General features: G+C 46.2%; 1 protein-coding gene across 8 annotated transcripts in view; it reads right to left on the bottom strand.

The window, feature by feature from the left end:
• Positions 1 to 17,707, bottom strand: part of PPIP5K1 (diphosphoinositol pentakisphosphate kinase 1) — a 50,225-nt gene that overhangs the window by 15,052 nt on the left and 17,466 nt on the right. For 6 of the 8 annotated variants that reach the window (XM_075506551.1, XM_075506543.1, XM_075506546.1 and 3 more), the window contains 11 exons: positions 16,601 to 16,722; positions 15,645 to 15,827; positions 14,585 to 14,726; positions 13,718 to 13,941; positions 12,562 to 12,689; positions 11,952 to 12,066; positions 10,400 to 10,507; positions 8,993 to 9,109; positions 8,512 to 8,676; positions 7,302 to 7,392; positions 2,320 to 2,442 (listed from right to left, as the gene is read on the bottom strand). In XM_075506551.1, coding sequence (XP_075362666.1) covers positions 2,320 to 2,442; positions 7,302 to 7,392; positions 8,512 to 8,676; positions 8,993 to 9,109; positions 10,400 to 10,507; positions 11,952 to 12,066; positions 12,562 to 12,689; positions 13,718 to 13,941; positions 14,585 to 14,726; positions 15,645 to 15,827; positions 16,601 to 16,722 — 1,518 coding nt within the window. The remainder of the gene's footprint in view (positions 1 to 2,319; positions 2,443 to 7,301; positions 7,393 to 8,511; positions 8,677 to 8,992; positions 9,110 to 10,399; positions 10,508 to 11,951; positions 12,067 to 12,561; positions 12,690 to 13,717; positions 13,942 to 14,584; positions 14,727 to 15,644; positions 15,828 to 16,600; positions 16,723 to 17,707) is intronic. The other 2 variants (XM_075506547.1, XM_075506549.1) reach the window with 1 other exon arrangement.

Below are 17,707 nucleotides of genomic sequence, written 5' to 3'. Positions count from 1 at the left end.
GCTTATTTCACATTCTAAACTACCTTCCCCAGAAGCTAAACGCCCTTCTGCCTCCTACTTGTTTTTCCAAGCCCCCCGCTTCTTCCTCACAATTGCTCTTATTGCAGCAAGGCGCTTGGTAGCACAGGGTGCCACAGCACACTAAGAAACGTGAAAAAAGTAGCGTAACATCAAGATGAATAATTCTGGGCTGCGTTAGTCACACACTAGTTAAATAAGTCTGCCTTTAAGTACTTGAGGGTACAACTGCATCTCAGCACGCAGAGACCTTGTCACTGAATTTAGGCTAATGCAGCAGGACTCTGCTCTGGACCTTGAATGCGAGTAGCCAGTTGCAGGCGCACTCCTACTACACAGCCGACAGAGAAAGGCAGCACAGCACCAGGACTGAGCAGAATCTGTTCTGTTCCCAGCTGGGTACAGAGCAAGCAGTCTTTGATGTTTTTCCCTGAGAATCAGTGCTGCCTTGGATTCACGCTGCTTGCAGAGTTATGGAAGAAAAGCAGCCAGAGCCCTTGCTGGCCTTTTCAGTGGCTCTCCTGGTATTCACACCCCCGTCTTGTGCCAAACACCACGAGCTTATTCTGGGACCTATGTGTAGCCAGCACTTGCTGCCTTGAGCAGCTCAGACTGGTACAGCAGGGTTTAAAATCCTCCCAGTTCACCCTCCCTGTCTTTCTCACTCACAGTCTTTTTGCGTGCTAGGGAGCTCCCTGAAGAGGTGAGAAGCAACACGGTTTTCTCTTACACAGTGAAAAGCAGCGCAGAAAGCCAGTATGCATAATGGCCTCAATACAACAGCATTCATGAGGTTCCAATAGGTCTGAGAATTGGATAGCATCTTTCCACCCTGATTTGCTAGGCCATTTTCCTTGCCTCAAAACTGGACAAAAATCCAAACGAACCAACCTCCTGTTTTCCCCAAAGGCCCCACATTACTGCCTTAATCATCTCCCCACCTTGTAATCCACCAGCAGTAGTGTTCATTATGATCCCAATAAGAAAGGCACTCAGACTCTGTAAAGTAGTGATTAAAATACCATTTGTTAGAACTGACACAAAAAGGAAAAAGAGAGGATAATCTTACATCCATTCAGATGCTGGGAAGCCCGCGTTGTGCAACATTAGGTGGATCTCCAACTAGGGCACCGCACGCTGTGCAGATCCTATCTGTGGAGCGGTTTGTTCAATGCTGCTCAACTCAGCGCTCCAACAAATGGTATGTTAATCAGTACTTACACTGTCCGAGTGCCCTTCTTATAGGGATCACAACGGACACTTGCACTTGTGCATTACACCCCTCCAGCTCCTCCAGGATACCTCAAGTCTTCCCCTGTGCTCCAATTTCCTTGAAAGTAGCAACACACTCTCTGCTTCTCAATGCATAACGCACTAGTACTACCTGCAGATCGATCCACAGCTGGCAACACCCCTTCACCCGTGTGCATCGGGCAACATTTATACTAATGACCCAAATACGTTTTACCAGATTGTCTTGCTGAACTTTAAGGCAGTTTCGGCAGAACTGCACAATAACTAGATTTCCGGTCCTTTTGCAGTATTTCATCCAAGTATCCCACTTACCTCAAGCATTTCAGGCATATTACATTTGCTTTCGGACAGCTACCTCGGACCCTTCTGTGTGGCCAGCCTTACTCTAGCACCCATCTTATCCACCCCCAAGCATATCATTCTGCCTTTGGGACAGCTCCATCTTCCATAGGGTGAGGATTACTGCCTCCACAAAAGCTTCGTTTAGCATCAGCAAGACCACCAAGGTAAGCAAGATGATGTGATGTGCTGGATTTCCATACCAGGACAAACCTATTTAATACCTAGACCAATAAATCCTCCTCCACAACAGCAAGTAGTATTAAAACATCAGACTAAAATCAGACCCCCGCAATACCATACACCAGCATAAAACTCCTCGCACAATGTCAGCTCCTGTCTTGTCCTAGCAGAGTTATGGAAGAAAAGCAGCCAGAGCCCTTGCTGGCCTTTTCAGTGGCTCTCCTGGTATTCACACCCCCATCTTGTGCTAAACACCACGAGCTTATTCTGGGACCTATGAGTAGCCAGCACTTGCTGCCTTGAGCAGCTCAGACTGGTACAGCAGGGTTTAAAATCCTCCCAGTTCACCCTCCCTGTCTAGCAAGGATCACAATTTCTCGGGATATGATAAAATGCATTACTGTAGATGCGGCGAATATACACATTCAACTGTCATTCTTCTGAGCAGTCTAAGTCTTTGCCTCAGTAGCATCCTGAGACACCAAAGTCCACATTAACCAGCTGCTGCACGGGGAACACACATACCGTCTTTGTATGTCAGGCTGCTGGCAAACTTTTTGCCATGGCTGCGTGCGTAGTCCTGGAGGTTGGGGGCACTGGAGGAGCCTCCCAGCACAGTGGTGCTAAACAGGCCGGTGCATTGTGACCCTGGAAAGGCATGGAAGGTGTTAGTATTGTATCTCCACTGCATGCAACTACAGAAAAGCAGGGTTAGTCAAAGAATGAGGAATGAACTGGCCACTTCGCAGGCAATCTCAGGAAAAAAAATGATGCCAGGGAGCATAGGGAGGCAGTATTCCCCATTCTAAATTCAGCAGTGCCAAATGCACAACAGGTAGCCCAAAACTCAGCACCAGGAAAGTTCCTAACTCCATCCAGGGGTTTATTTCCATTTGGCTTTCTTGCCCTGACCTAGGAGAAACACCTTGACACCCTCCAGTCAGCAAATCGACATACTCATGTCAAAAAAGCCAGGATCCCAAATCACCAATATCCATGTCACAGGGCTTCACTTCTCTGCTCTTCTGCCCTTTCTCTTTGGAAAGCTCCTTTTTCTGTAGGACACCAAGAAGAAGAAAGGACTGCCTGATCTGTTGATCAGCAAATGTGGATTAATCACTCTGTCAAGCAGTAAGGAAAGCAATGTGACCAGAGAGCTTTCTTTCACAAGCTGCTGCCCAGATGATATTTCACATCCACTTGCTCATGTCTTGCTACTCCAGAGTAGGTCCAATTGTTCCATGAACTACCCTTGCAAAGCACCAGATGCGCACACAACATGGAACTTTGCTTACCCTATGGCGAGGAATATGGCATGCAAGACAGTCTCATGCATAGGAGGGCAACCTAATACCGGTGGCTTTGGCAACTGCTGGTGTTTGCTTCTCCAAGGCACAGTATTCTGTAGAGTGACCTGACTTTATTTGATATTTAGGGCATTTGAACATCGGGCATTTGAAACAGGATTCTTTCGACTGAGGAAAGAAATTTTGACTGAGACAAAACCTTATTTTGGATCACCTTGCTAGGGTTTGTCCAGTCAAGTTTTGAATACCTCCGAGAAAGGAGATTGAACAAACTCTCTGGGCCCCTGTTCCAATATCTGGCACATTCATGGTGAAAAATTTGTTCCTCCTACCTAACTGGAATTTCCCATGCTGCAACTTGGGTCTGTTTGTTCTCATCCTATCACCACGCGCCTTGGAGGGCAGCCTGTCTCCGCCTTCTCTGTAACCTCCCATTTAGGTGGCTGAACAGCATTAAGGTCTCCACTCCCCACAGCTTCTGATCTGAGCAAGCCCTGCTCTCTCAGCTTCTCCTCACAGGTCGTGTGCTCCAGCCCCCATCTACCTCCACTGCCCCTTAATGGGCTTACACCCGCTGCATCCGCACCCTTCTTGCACGAGGGAGCCCAGGACAGGACAGCAGTGCTTCAGACGCAGTCTCACAAGAGGTGAATAGAGGGGAAGAACCAAATCCCTCAGCCTGATGGCTGTACTCCTGCTAATCCACCAAAGCACGCCATCGGCCTTCTTTGGTGTAAGGACACACTGCTGCCTCACGTCCACTCCTTGCCCTTCAGGACCCCAGCTCTTTCTCTGCAAAGCTCCTTTAAATCCAGAGGTTCTTTGGAGAAGACACACAGATCCTGAGTTTTGAGTTATTCACGTGTAAGCTCATTCTAAGCTGACAATATCTGCTCCTGGGAACAGTGGGGGATGACCGAAAGAGTTCTCATATGCACTGAACTTAAGCTACTCCACCACTGTGACACTGCTGGTAGCTTTCCACAGGACAGACTAGCACATACGTGTCCTTGGACAAACAGACAAAGAACTCTTGCCTGCAAGGTGACCGATACACAAGTCTTAGAAAATTTCCTCCTAATGCCTTAAATTGAAGCTCAGTGCTGACTCAGCATGGACTGGAATCTGTCAGAATGCAAACAAAATTTTGTTAAGCAGCAGCCAGGATGATGCTCCTAATCGTCCTTCCGTGGCTTAAAAACAAACAAACAAACAACAACAAAAAAACCAACAGACTCATTTACTGGCAGATAAAAATGGAACAGAACATTTTTATGACCTTCTGTCTTGAGCAACCTCGTGCCACTAATCATTAAGCTAAGGATACCCCAGTGTTTCTGCTATCCTACAGTAGACAGAGGCATTTCGTTAGCACCCTTAAGCCAGAAGAGAATTTACAAAGATGACTATGGATGAGAGCAATTGTCTACAGTGAACTCTAGGAGACCACTGTAGCCAAAGTTAACACATACACACACATGCATCCTAAAGAACTTAATGGTACACTAGCCATTTGGATTTAAGATGTAGCAACATTTGCTAGAAATTACTGTATGTGCTGGATCTTTTTTGTGTATTTAATTTTCAGATGTAGATTCAATGTTTCAGATGTTTAAAAAAAGGACGTCCCTTACTTCCCTACAGGAATGTGAGTCTCAGCATAAAGCTTCATGCCCACCAGCAATACACCACCTCTATTGCTCAAACAGCAGCGAGTGATTTTACCCCATTTTGAAGTGTTCTTGCAAGCAAAGAAAGGCACTGAAACTTCCCTAGGCTTCTCAAGCTAGAAGCATGCACACTATTGCAGACAATCTACAATAATGCACTTGCTCCTGCCCAGAGAAACATGGCATACTTCCAAGCACCACTTCGCATAGACAAAATAAGCTGCAGCCCACCCCTTTCCCAAAGAGACGTTTCAAGGCATTTTTAAAATTAGGGTAAAGACACAATTCTGGCAGGTATAGCAGCAGGGTTATTATAGGAGCTCTGTCCTGCTCCCCATTCTTGCATGCCTAAACATATGAGGTTATACCTGAACAGACATTCTCCCAGAGAATCCATTCTCCCAGAGATAACGATAGCCAGCCACCGACAAGGCCAGGCAACAAGGAGATAGGCTCAATTTCAGAAAAGCTCAGAAACAGCAGGTAGTATCTGAATGAACCCCCTCATAGCACAGCTGCTGAGACAAGTATTAAAACCAAAGTTCAAGCTCCCGTGAGTTCTATATTATTCCTCCCAGAGAGAGCACATTTCGTATCCTAAAGTGGGAAGAAATTAGATTTCTACAAAACAAGCAGGAAAGGAATCAGGAAGGTTCCTTGAAGAGCTTGACTTTTACAGGTAAAGAGGTGTCATTCTTCTTAACAGTTCTCAGGTTAAGAGAAATTCACAGAAACACAAACATCCTAATAACCAGGGATTGTGCAAGCTAGTGTTTGCACCACAGATCTCTCCTGCTCAACCCTTCTGTGCCTGCAGCTGCAAGACTCTATAGAGAAGAATGATGGCTGGGCTGAGTATGCAGCTAGAAGTTTACTGGCATAGATCAGGTCTAGCAATTCCTACTCAAAGTTTTGTCTCTGCAGAGCTTCACAGTTGGGAGAGTGACAGCAAAGGCTTCCCAGCAAGGCAAGTCAGGCAAGAACCTGAAATTAAACCTGCTGGGATCACGTTTCAAATGTTGTTGTCCAGGAAAAGTAGTACTGTACAAGGGTCCAGTAGAGTAGCAGTCTTCTCTATTGCCAAAACAGACATTCCCCAGAAACTTGGAAAAAGCTGTAGTAAATAGGCTGTAATATCTGCTTTCCACAGCACGTGCCTTCTGGTACTCTCAGACATCCAAACAGTAAAGATAGTTTGCGTGTAGCATTTGATGTACTCAGTAATTCTCCAAGCAGATGCGCTTCCTTGACTGTGTGCCATCTCAGAAATTCTCCTATTGATTCACATGGATTCACAGAATAATCACAGGTTTCTTCCAGTCTAAGCAAGGTAGTCTGTTACAGCTTACTTAATCCTGCAGGTAGTCTGTGAAAGGCAGAAGTAAGTAGATGCACCACATGAAATAGCACATTCAAAATCCACTATGGCCACGGCTATTGTGCCTTTATGAAAATAATATTCATCAGCCATTCCTTCGTAGATTTTTCCAACTGGCTGGGAGCATAGCTGGCAGACTCCAGGGGTACTTCCTAACCACTCTGAAGAAAACTCCCTTTACTTGGTAAGAATTAGCTTCCAAAGAAGCAGCTCATTCAAAAGTGACAAAGAAATAATCAGGTCTTTCAGAAATCTCTTGGCTGCAGGAAGCACACATAACAGAATAAAGAACTGATGAGTCACAACTGCTGCAAGTCTACGGCCACGCCATAATGCAAAAAAGATTTTAAAGAAAAAGAAAGTGGGCATAACTTGGGCATTTCCACCTCCTGGTGCTTATTAGTCATTTGCAAGATCTAGGTTTCACAGCTATCTTTGAACCTCGTGACAGCAAAGACAGCTTTTCAGTTTCCAAATAGAACTTGCTTTAGCAAAAATATTTCAGGAAGAATTTCAACTATTAAGACATAGTTTAGGTTAGGATGACAGGGAATGGTACTCTCAAGGACAGGCAGAGAACATCAAGTGCCCCAAAATATTCTCTTCCGCTGGCTACCGTGCAAAGAATGGCTAACCAGGGATTCCAGCTCAATTAGAGAGCTGTCAAACACCATTGCAGATGACAGATCTGTTCCATACAAGAGATCTTTATGAAGCAAAGGTAGAAATATAATAGTCTTACATGCAGAACAGCTTTGCATGTAAACTACTGTTTTGCGGAACAGAAAACACGCTAGTTCTCACGTAAAATCATCTCTTCCTACCAAGTTCAGAAATGATACAACAAATGACAACAACACGGAACCAGAAGGCCAACCTGCAAATACGCAGCTTGCTCTGTTGCTCCAATACTATAAAGGATGAAAAGTGCATCTTCTGTTGCTAGAAGCTGAAGGAGAAGATCATACACAAAAGGAAATACAATAAGATAGTCTCTACAGTGGTCTAAACACTAACACGAAAAGAAGACATAATACACACAGAGAGACATACAAGGAACTTAAGCCAGATGTATATGTGGAGAGACAGACAGATGCCCACAGAAACACAGAGGTACAGGCGAGCAGGCTGGTTACAGGTCAAGTACAGTACCTAAGCCACTTTGCTTCATCTCAGAAGACTGCCTGGAATAAGTGCTGAAGAGGCGATAACCTCCTGATTTGGAAGAAGATTCAGATAGCACCTGCAAAAACAGACAGTGTAATCAGTGTCATGCTCTAATTTACCCACTGGTCTCAAAAGCCTCTATACATCAATTGAAGGTAAAGAAAAGTACATATCTTCCTTAAAATCACAATTTTCAAGAAGCATAAAGGTACTCATGTGCTAAGATTGTGACAGTGCACGCTCAATTTTAATTTCAAGTTTGTGGTGGGTTGTGGAACAGTGGAGATTGCAAAAGTATGAAGGGACTGGTGTACTGAGCTCCCTGCCTCCCAAGACTCTTGCTGAGGTCACTAGGACATAGACTTCCTCCTTTAGCAGCAGGAAAGTATATCCCCTTTAACTTAGCACGTGCCCGTTACAAAGAGCTCCCGAGTGCTGCATTCAAAGATTACATCATGAGCGACACAGAGATGGAAGCCAGCTAACAAATACCTCAAGCCATAACTCTCTGCTTTCACTGGTTCAGCAAACAGATCGCAAAAATGCCTGTGAGACCCCTCCAAAAGGAGGGGCAATTTCTAGAGCACTTTGAAGGTGCCAGCTACCTGCTGACTGTGAAGCTAGCCTTGTGACACGTAACGGTCCTGAAGGAGAGAAGTAAGAAGAGTAACATCGATCTTTGTTACTTTAGCAGATCAGTGAATGGGACAGTTCTAAACCCTATGACAGTTTAAACACTCTGTAATAAACCCACCGGTTAGCAGGGACCTCCGATTTGCATGAGATCTTAGATGGGAAACAGGAACAAGAAATGTGGAGCTGAACTGTGAGAGGCAAAGGCTGGAGTCTAAGGGAAGGCAAAGATGTCACTGTGGCTAGCTGAAGAGGTTGCATGCAATCTCGTAGCTGGTTACATTGATGCCTCTACAGAGCACGTAATCCAAATAATTCTTGTGTTTCTCAAGCATTTCCTTACTTGCTCTTCTTCATCAGTTCCTCTGACCTGTGTTCCCCCTGTCCTTCCTCAATGAGGAGGAGATTGGGAGGTCTGCCTTCCAAAAAATCCCTCTTTAACTTCTGCAGATCCTTTCCCAGAATCAACTCGAACTCTGGCACGTTAAAAGGAACACCAGGAAACCAAAACCAAGCAAAAGACCTTCATTAGAACAACCAGGGGCACCCATCGCATTGTTACCTCCATGGACCCCGTCTTCCGGTTCCTGATCAGTGGTGACCTTCGCTGAATGCTGACCGGCTCGGAAGGCTGCGGAGACCTTTGCTGCGCGCGATCTGGCTCATCGATGCCCTTCTCTTTGGAGAGGTCCTCCAGGCTGCCCTGGTCTGCTTTCTTGTCCTCATTCTGCAGTAAGGAAACATTGACACCTCCAGGCACGTGGCCTTCGCAAGCACTGCCCAGGCACAGGCTCCAGCCTGGGTCTCCCAGCTCCGCTGAGCTCAGGAGGATACCAGCGTTCTCCTGACAAACCCTCGGAGTTAGGCAGGGAACATAACCCGCTAACAGCCCGCAGGCACAAGAGAAAGGTCAGAGAAAAATTTGCTGCTGGAGACCGGGCGGCAGCAGATCCCGGCAGACCAGCAAGGCTGCCGACGGGCCCGGGCCTGCGCTCGCCACGTCCCCAGCGGGCAGGGCGGCCTGCGTCAGGCAGCGTGCTCACCTCCGCGGAGGCAGGCCGAAAGCCAAACCCCGTGGGCACGTTTCTGTCTTCCTCACAGCCTTTCACGCCAGGGCTGAAATGCAGCTCCACGTGGAAACGCTCTTCCGAAGATGGGTCCTGTGAACATGAGGCACAGGGAATAAGTAAATAAATAAAAATCAGTCCCACTGCCAGCACGGGCCATGGTCTGGACCTGGGTCACCCTGCCATGCCAGTGCAGCACACATCCCAAGCGCATCCTTTTGGAAGGAAAGCGGAAGCAACAAGAAACCGTGAACACAATGGCTCTAGGTTTGTCTCATCCAAAAGGACAGCCCTGATGAGCACAAAGCTGAGGCATTCAAACTGTTGTTATTTTGTGACAACAGCCACCAGAGGACCAAAACAGAATCGGGCTATATGTGTGTGTGTATATATATACACAAACCTAAAACATAGCCCCTTCCGATCCGCTCCTGTTGCAAAAGCAGCACAGCCTGGGGCAGGGAGAGGTTGGCTCCCTCCTGGACCGTCAGTCGGGTTGTTCCAAGATTTAAGTAACTGTCTCTCTCTCTCTCTCTCTTTTTTTTTTTTTTTTTTTTTTTTTTTTTAAGGGAAGCCAGAGCTTTTGCAGTATCTGGCACTAACGATGTAAAACCAAAAGTTTCACCACCTCTACTTACTAACAGATTTACACCACTCCTCACAACTCTATTCAGAGTTTTGGGGGTTTTTTGACAAACAGCACTAGGAAATATTTCACTTCTACCATCAAAACCCCACATTGGCTCTGCGAATACAAGACTCTAACTCTATAGTGTATGGAGGAATGGGACTGCTCCCCTCACCCACTACAGGACCTGAGTCACAAGGTCTGGGATTCAGTACGTGCAGTTCAGTGCCAAACCTACTTATGGTCATCACCATCAGCTTCCACATTCTGGCTTTTTTTAAAGGATTCTCTTTACTTCCTGAAGATATCAGTATATACTTCCCTAACTATATCAGTATATTTTTAAAATAAAAAAAGTTTACAAATGTGGAATTTCTGGGTATTTTCTAGAAATATTTGGAAAAAACTGCAAAGTATAATTTGTTTTTATTTATTTTTTCCTACTGTTCATTTGTAATTAATATTAAGAAACAGCAAATTATTGTGCTTCAGGAAATGCTTTAAAATAGATAGTATTGATTACTTAAGTTCGGTATTACTGCTCAGGGTGGCATTCTGCTTACGTGTAACGAGCATTAATTGGGTTACTGCCTCCCACCTAAAAATAAAAACTAGCAGTTGTGTTAACGATCTGTCCATCTTTATTCACAAGCAGAGAGAGCTCAGGTTACAAACTTCCCGGCCAAACTCATCTCTCGGGGACTGTGCCTTGCATCATGGCAGGAAGGATTTTATCCTACAGCTATATCCCTCACCTTGTTGTTGTCCTCGTAGAGCATGATAACAATCTGGGTCATGTAGTTCAGCTCTGAGATAGCACTCAAATAGTCCATGGCTCTCTTCCACTGCTGGTCTTTGTTTTCCTGATACATACACATAAACAGTCGCATGGAATAAGCAACAGCAGACACCTTGCAGCATTCAGTGAAATGGGTGCGAGAGAGTTTGTCTCTCCACAAGATAACAACATTGTCAGGACAAGAAACACCTTGCTTAACTTGCACGAAGAGAGATGACCTTGCAATGAGGGCGGGGTGCTTACAGTAAGGAGGACAGTAAGAGGGACACTACAGCTACCCCTACCATCCACGTGCAGATCTGAGCACATCCAGCTGCAAGCCCCCTATGCCATGCTGACTGGAGAAAAGCACAACCCGCAGCAGGTTCCCAAACACAGTCATTCTCAAATAGCGGCCTACAGAACGGAGTATTTTAGAGAAACCTCAAAAAAAGCACAAGGGATGAACTTGTGTTAAATAAGGGACCAAGTGAAGCTGCTTTTACGCTGCATGAAAAGTCTACAGAGCCACGCTGGACCCTTGGGCTCCACAAGGCAGGGCAGCCCACTCCTCACTGTTTCCCAACACTGCTAGGGCATGGCCGTACCTGAGTGCCACTCATGCTGCTGTGGAGCATCTCGCCACCTTGATGGACATGAAATGAACCTCACTGGTACAAACGAACGCAGATGCAGCCTAATATCCCTGTGCTGGCAACACGGCATCCTCTGACACTCAAGTCAGGCAATAAAGTAGCATGTTATTCAGTGAGCAATTCAGAGGTACTTGCATGATCGCTGCCTACAGATACACTGAGCTTCCACAGACATCAGAAATCACGCCTGCTAAGCAAGCCCAAACTCTCAAAGCATTTCAGAACACCATGCTTAAAAACAGGAGGATAAATCAGAGAGCCTCTCAAGGAGTCTAAAGCAGAGCTTTTCTCAGGGTCTGCATGCCAGTTCCTTCAGGAAGCAGGTTATGAGAGCAAGTGAAGGTTGGATTGCATGAGTTAGTCCCCTACAAATGTGTCATCTATCCCTCTGGTAGAGAGCACCCCCTATGCATTTGCAACCTGAAGTCACTTCGTCTGTAAGCAAACTGATTTTCTTGACTTAGAATTGACAGAAACTCACTAAATAACAGGGCCAAGCTCTTGAAATAAAGAGTTGAAGGAAGCAGGAAGAGAGAAATTCCCTCATCCCCATTGCCTCACGCTGCTATCCTCCTACACATCTACTCATCTGAAACCAGCAGGACAGCTCTTGGAGAAAACATGCCTCTGTACAAGCAAGGCAGGCAGTGTCAGGACTGAGGAAGAACAATCCTCCTACATGCCAGAAAGGCAGGAAGCTGCAGCATGCAAACACAGCAGAGATGGAGTTGGCCAGAGGCCACTGATGCACATCGTTACTGGGGGAGCTACAAACTAGAGGGGCAACCTCCAAACATACACTGGCCATCTTGGAAAGGGCCACTGAAAAAAAAGCAGGGAGGCTTACTCTGTGAGCATTGCTGGGACACTTACATCCAGGAGCCCCCCATAGCGGAAGATACTGAGCAGAGAGTGCACGTGGCTCTCACTGGTGAAGTACAGCCGTGTCCGAACGTGGCGACCTGGTGACAGAACTCCTCTTGAGTACCTAAACCAAAATCAGCCCAGTGTTACTCATAGCCTGCCAATGAATTGCCACCTATCATACAGCAGCATTTCTGCATGGTTAATGGAATAAGATAACCCCGCACTGGGAACTGTCAAAGAGCAGCAGGAACAGAACAAAAAGTGAGAACATTGGGCACAGAAGCAAGTTTTATGGTATCCTAATGGAGACACATGGTGGGGCAGAAGTGGCCTCATCATACTAGCACTTGCCCCTTGCAGAGACAGGGATGAAGGCACCACCATCCAGCTACAACGGGTTTAAGCTTCTGTGGCACCGTGCTCCCGCTCAGCAGTCTCAATGTGCCTTTCCATTTCTCTTCTAGTTCTAGGAGCACCAACATGCCTCCCTCTTGGTGTGTCCTCCAGTGTATGTTCAGTGCCTCCTTCCACACCAGTACACTCTTCTGGCGTGGTTCCCACACACTGCTCCAAAGCTGCCCTCCCCACCAGCAGCAGCATGCAGCACAGTCCTTACAAGGGATGTAGTTTGTTGACAGACTCATCTTCATGGGTTCTCTGTAGGTCCAACTGGATCTTTTTAATGAGAGGAAGACAAAAGCCAATAGCAATCTCCAGTTTCTCCTCCTTATTAATCCCATATTCCTGCAAGAACAAAAAAATAGATACCCTTGAGCCCTGATTCTTTGCCACATCCTCACATGAAAAGAGGCTGGACTTCAACAGTCCTGTCCGCAAGCACCGCTACAGTTAAGCAAGGACAGAAAGGGAAATGTCACTCAGCACCTCTCTCTTTTTTTTTTTTTTTCCACATATTGCAGAGGGTAACAGAGGACAGAGACTCCTCCAAGAATCCCAATCTGTCTAGACATGACTGTCAGTATTCTTCCAACAGCTGAGAGGCACAAGTACCATCAGAGAACCTCCTCTTATGACACACGAACTTATACCCTGACCTGGCATGAGCATTAATGCAACAACTGCTATTTGCAAAGATAAAACTTGAAGTGCTATGCTGGAAATAGCCAAACTGCATCTCATCAGGAACACTGTGAAAACGTTTAGAAGACCACTTCTGCTCTGCATGGGAACCAGTGCAATTGGGCCTTGCCGGCAGAAGCTCATCCCATAGAAACGAAGCATTTCTGCCAGGAGTGGGACAGAACAATGGTGAACACAGAGATCCGTTGCACGTGGCCCTCCTTTCCCCTCCCATGTTCATGGGCATAAGCTTAAATGAGAAGCAAGCCAACTTTGCAAACTGAACATGTTCTAGTTTGACGAGAGTAACAAACTTGCCAGAACAAGCCTTCACTTTAACACAGAAATCTCTCTTCCCCTGTACAGTCTTGTACGTAGAGAATGGGATGTTGCTATAACACACACACAGCTCGAAGCTGGGCTATAATGCACTGCAATGCACATGGAAAAGCTGCTGCGTCAGCTGTTCGTTATTCTGACGCTGTCAGAATCCTCATCCAGGAAGCCAGCCCTGCCGCATCTTAAGTCAGAAAAGGTTTTGGCCTTATACAAACACTAAGAGATATAGCTGAGAAATACCTGTGATATGCTGCCTTGAGAGTTAACATGCAAGAGAACGGAGAAAAAACAGACAGGGGAAGGGTCAGAAACTGACACCACAGACATCGTCTCACAGGCAGGACAGGCCGTACCTGGGGTATGATCACGTCTGCCAGGGCTTTGGAGAGTTTGAAGAGTTCAGCTGTGCCTTCCAGTTTCAGTGCACAGTTGTGCTGTACATCATACTTGATGCAGTCATAGATATCGGGGATCTTGCTGATGTCGTAACGCCCATTCTTCATGCGGAAATCTCGCTCCAGCTTACTCCAGCGTTGCAGCATCAGTTCTAAAGTCTCACTGTGGTACAGCTGCAGGTCTGAACAGCAGAGAACACCAAACCACATTCACATCCTGACTACTTCTGCATAGATTTCAAGTGACAGCTATGACTGACTTCTCCCAGCACAGAAGGGCTCTGATTATTGTGGCACCCACAGGAATCCTAGACTGGAAAAGCCACTGGACCTGTTGCACAGAGTTTTAACCTGCAGCAATAAGCTACTTCTGAAATACCTGAGAAAAGTGAAACTGCTTGCCTGTTGGCTTATGTCTGCCGTAAATGGTGTGAAATGCCCCACAGATGCCTTTTTAAAACCTCTGCACTGTTATTAGGAAAGTTCTTAGAGATGAGCAAATTGTGACTGAAAAGTTTGCTGTTTATAGTCTTGAGCTCCCCTCCAAGAAATGCTGGAAGAAATCAGGCATACCTCTCCGGGCTATACTGCTGCTGCTTACATTCACTGTAAACCCAAGACGCACATATCATTTCCTTTACATTACAGCCCTCTTTAACAGCAGTTGAAAGTGGAATAGGAGCCTTCTACATCAATAGTACATACAGAATTTCACTTTAGAATTTCTTTGCTACAGACAAACATAAACCATAGCAGCGTTTGGGAGCTCTGAAGATGTAACAACAAATCAATCTGCTCCAGACACTCTCCAGTTCTGATGCTCACCTGCAGATTTTGGGTCTTCCAGACGTTTTTGTATCTGGGAGGTGAGATTCTCAATCAGAGTGAACACCTGGTTACAGACCTCTACTGGGTTCTGGATAAATGTCATGGAGTTGAGCAGAGAAGCACTGCCTGTAGGTGCTAGCTGAGAGAAGATACCAGCAGAGATTAGTTAGTATCTTTACAAACTGGGAACGCAAAATGTCTGCCTCTTGCAGCTGTACTGCTTTCTGATTAGGTACAAACGTTGTGCTGAGCGTAATAAGCTGACCTATTCCTAGGGGCAGTTAGGCATGTTTTAAAAACTCTCAGGACCAAACTCCGAGGGAGCAAACAACTGCTCCTATCAGATCTGACCTCCCTCTACCTACAATAGTCACTCTTGTCTCACTTTGCTTCTGTGCTTGAGCAGAAGGGCTTCGTAGAAGTTCTCTGAGGTGATAAATATGTTCCTTAATGGTAATGGATTTCAGTCTGGTAGTCAGATCTCAGAGTCCGGGAAAAACAGTGTTTTGAGGACTTGTTGGAGAAGCAGCTATAGTGCTTTTATTGGTTGCTGTGCTGGATGTAGCCCATGCTCTCTACTCTGCAGTTATCAGACACTGATAGGACCACAAAAGGGTTTGTATCCAAAAGATCTGCTCACACATGCACAGAGCACAAATCTAGAATCTGGCAAGGCATACGCCCTGTCCACAGCAACTGGGATTGTTCTGGGCAGCATGCAGTAAACCACAAGAACTCTTCTTTTAGGACACCCATGAGAATAAAACTCTGGGACTTCTAAAGGGACTGGGACTTCTAAAGGGAGAGGAAGGTACCATGATGATTGTCAAAGGGGACAGCGGAGCAACACTGAGGATTTTCACTTGGAGAAGCACAGGGGCTATTAAGCTGCCCTCTCCCTTCCTCAGTTCTGTCCATGTCCTGCAATTTTGACCAGGACCCATCTCAGACTAACCAAACTACTGTTCACATACCAGCAGGCTTCACGTCAAACCACTGGAGCAATGCTATTCTCCTTCCAGATACAGGAAGCAATAAAGCCACACAGGTGCTTTACCTTTTCATAATCCTCTTCACAGAACTCAGCATCCTTCTGCATGATTTCGTGCAGTCGTGCCTTCACTCTGTGTTGACAGCTGCTAAGGGAATCACTGTCACTGTCCAGGAGACCGTTCATATTGGCACTTTTCACCATTTGCACCAGGATGGGGGTCAGCTCTCCTTCCAGGGCCAGCAGACCCTAAAGCAACACAGGACAAGATTTCAGCTATGTGCAACCCAAGCAACAAACATTTCTGGTGGTTTCATGGCCAGCCTTCTGTCAACTTGCATGAAATCTCAACTGTCCTTAAAGAGCAGTTTTACAGCACCAGCACCTACAGTCATCAGTGACTCTGGCATGCTTCTAGAGCTATTTGAGGCAAAAGGCCAGCTCTGCCTGCAGCAGCCCCAGATTTGTCTAGGCAATTGTTGAGCAGCCAACTCGGTTTGCTGGAAAAAGTTGATACAGCAGAGGCCCTGAAGAACAGCTAAGGTCACCACAGGATTCCCCTTGGCTCAAGCTTTAGCTACAGATGAACCTGTCTTCTCCCCCTCCCCCACCCCACACTGCACCAAAGACATTTCATTCCCCTTTTAAATCCAGCAGTCAAGGAATAACCCCTCTAGCTGGGCAGTCATCCAAGAAACACTCATTTTGTAGGCAGTTAATACTCAGCAACAGGTTTTATGTGCTCTAACATCAAACACCAGCAATACTCCATAAATAACTCCTTCTCCAGTCAGAGTCCTATCCTGGGCAGGATACCAAAGGTAACATACATGTGCAGCTACACTGGATTTCCAGTACCGCCCCAAACACTTGCCACTAGCATAGTGTACCACCGTCCTCCCAACAGAGATGGGAAGCTCCTAGGACAGCTCCTTCCCCATCACCAGAGGTTTTCCTTTAGAACCGGCATATTTTAAGACTAAGGTAGCAGAACTAACAGATGCCCAAAAGAGAGGAAGGACCTTTGCAAAAGCTGCTGCTGTCATCTGAACTCGTCCCTCATCTGAGGCGTAGATCTTGAGATCATGACGGTAGGTGCTGTGCAGCCTGAGCAAGCCACACCCAGGGAAACCAGCGTAATCACCTGGAACAGAGAACAAACTCAAAATTAATATTCTGACACCTGCAAAACTATCAGCTGAATATACTGCTTTAGACAAGAAACTTTATTGTAGTAACAAAGTTATGTAGAGAATTAATCACTTTCATAGCCAGCATTTAGGCTGCTCCAAAATAGACAGTTCTAGCCATACATGATGACTAGAAATCTGATTCAGGCTTTGCTTAACTTGGGAAAGTTCATTTTGAGGAAAAAAAGTGAGCATTCGCCAGTCAAGTCTGATGCTTCCCAAATTCTGCAGCAAGCCTCTCTGAACAGTCCATAATTGTTCTGCTAGCCTGAATACCCCTATGCAGAATAAAGATGCACAAAAAAACTTTGCCTCTTTCTACTCGTTCTCTGCACAAGAGCAGGTACTGCTGCCATCAGAACTGCAGGCAGAGCTATTCAGTAGGGAGGCACCTGGCTTCCGAAGCATATCCTGTAGAGCTACGATTATCTTGCAGCACAAAATGCTGGTTTATTTATGATGGCTGAGTCAACCACAGGAGTCAGATCAGTAATGGGAGAAAGCAGCTCATGCAGCTCTTGAGTCTGACCCTCCAAAGACACTGCAGCGGTGACTAATTTGCTGCTGCCTGGAATCCCATGATGATTTTGCACAGTACCCAGTCACATTGCCTGAGAAGATGGGAAAACTGCTCCCAGCTCTGAGCTCACAACTCAGAGAAACACCCTGCTAGACAGGGACAGACACCAGCCAGAAGTCAGCTGTACATCTGGACAAAGCTGCCCTGTACCAACTGCTACCCAGGAACACGGCATCCCACTGCAAAATAAGATCTCTCCCTCTCCATGAATGACCACCTGAAGCAGAAGTCTCCAAAGCCATGGTTCAGAAGGACTGAAGTCACCTTGTACATGCTCAGACCGAGTCCTCCTGTGAGCAAGAGGGCAGCCACTTGGTGCTCACCAGATATGGAGCAGTCAGTTCAGAACTGGCATAGAC

This window comes from Mycteria americana, chromosome 6 (genome assembly GCF_035582795.1).
Source record: "Mycteria americana isolate JAX WOST 10 ecotype Jacksonville Zoo and Gardens chromosome 6, USCA_MyAme_1.0, whole genome shotgun sequence".
Taxonomy (NCBI): Eukaryota; Metazoa; Chordata; class Aves; order Ciconiiformes; family Ciconiidae; genus Mycteria; species Mycteria americana.
The sequence above is the reverse complement of the archived record's forward strand: the minus strand, read 5'-3'. Positions and strand labels throughout refer to the sequence as shown.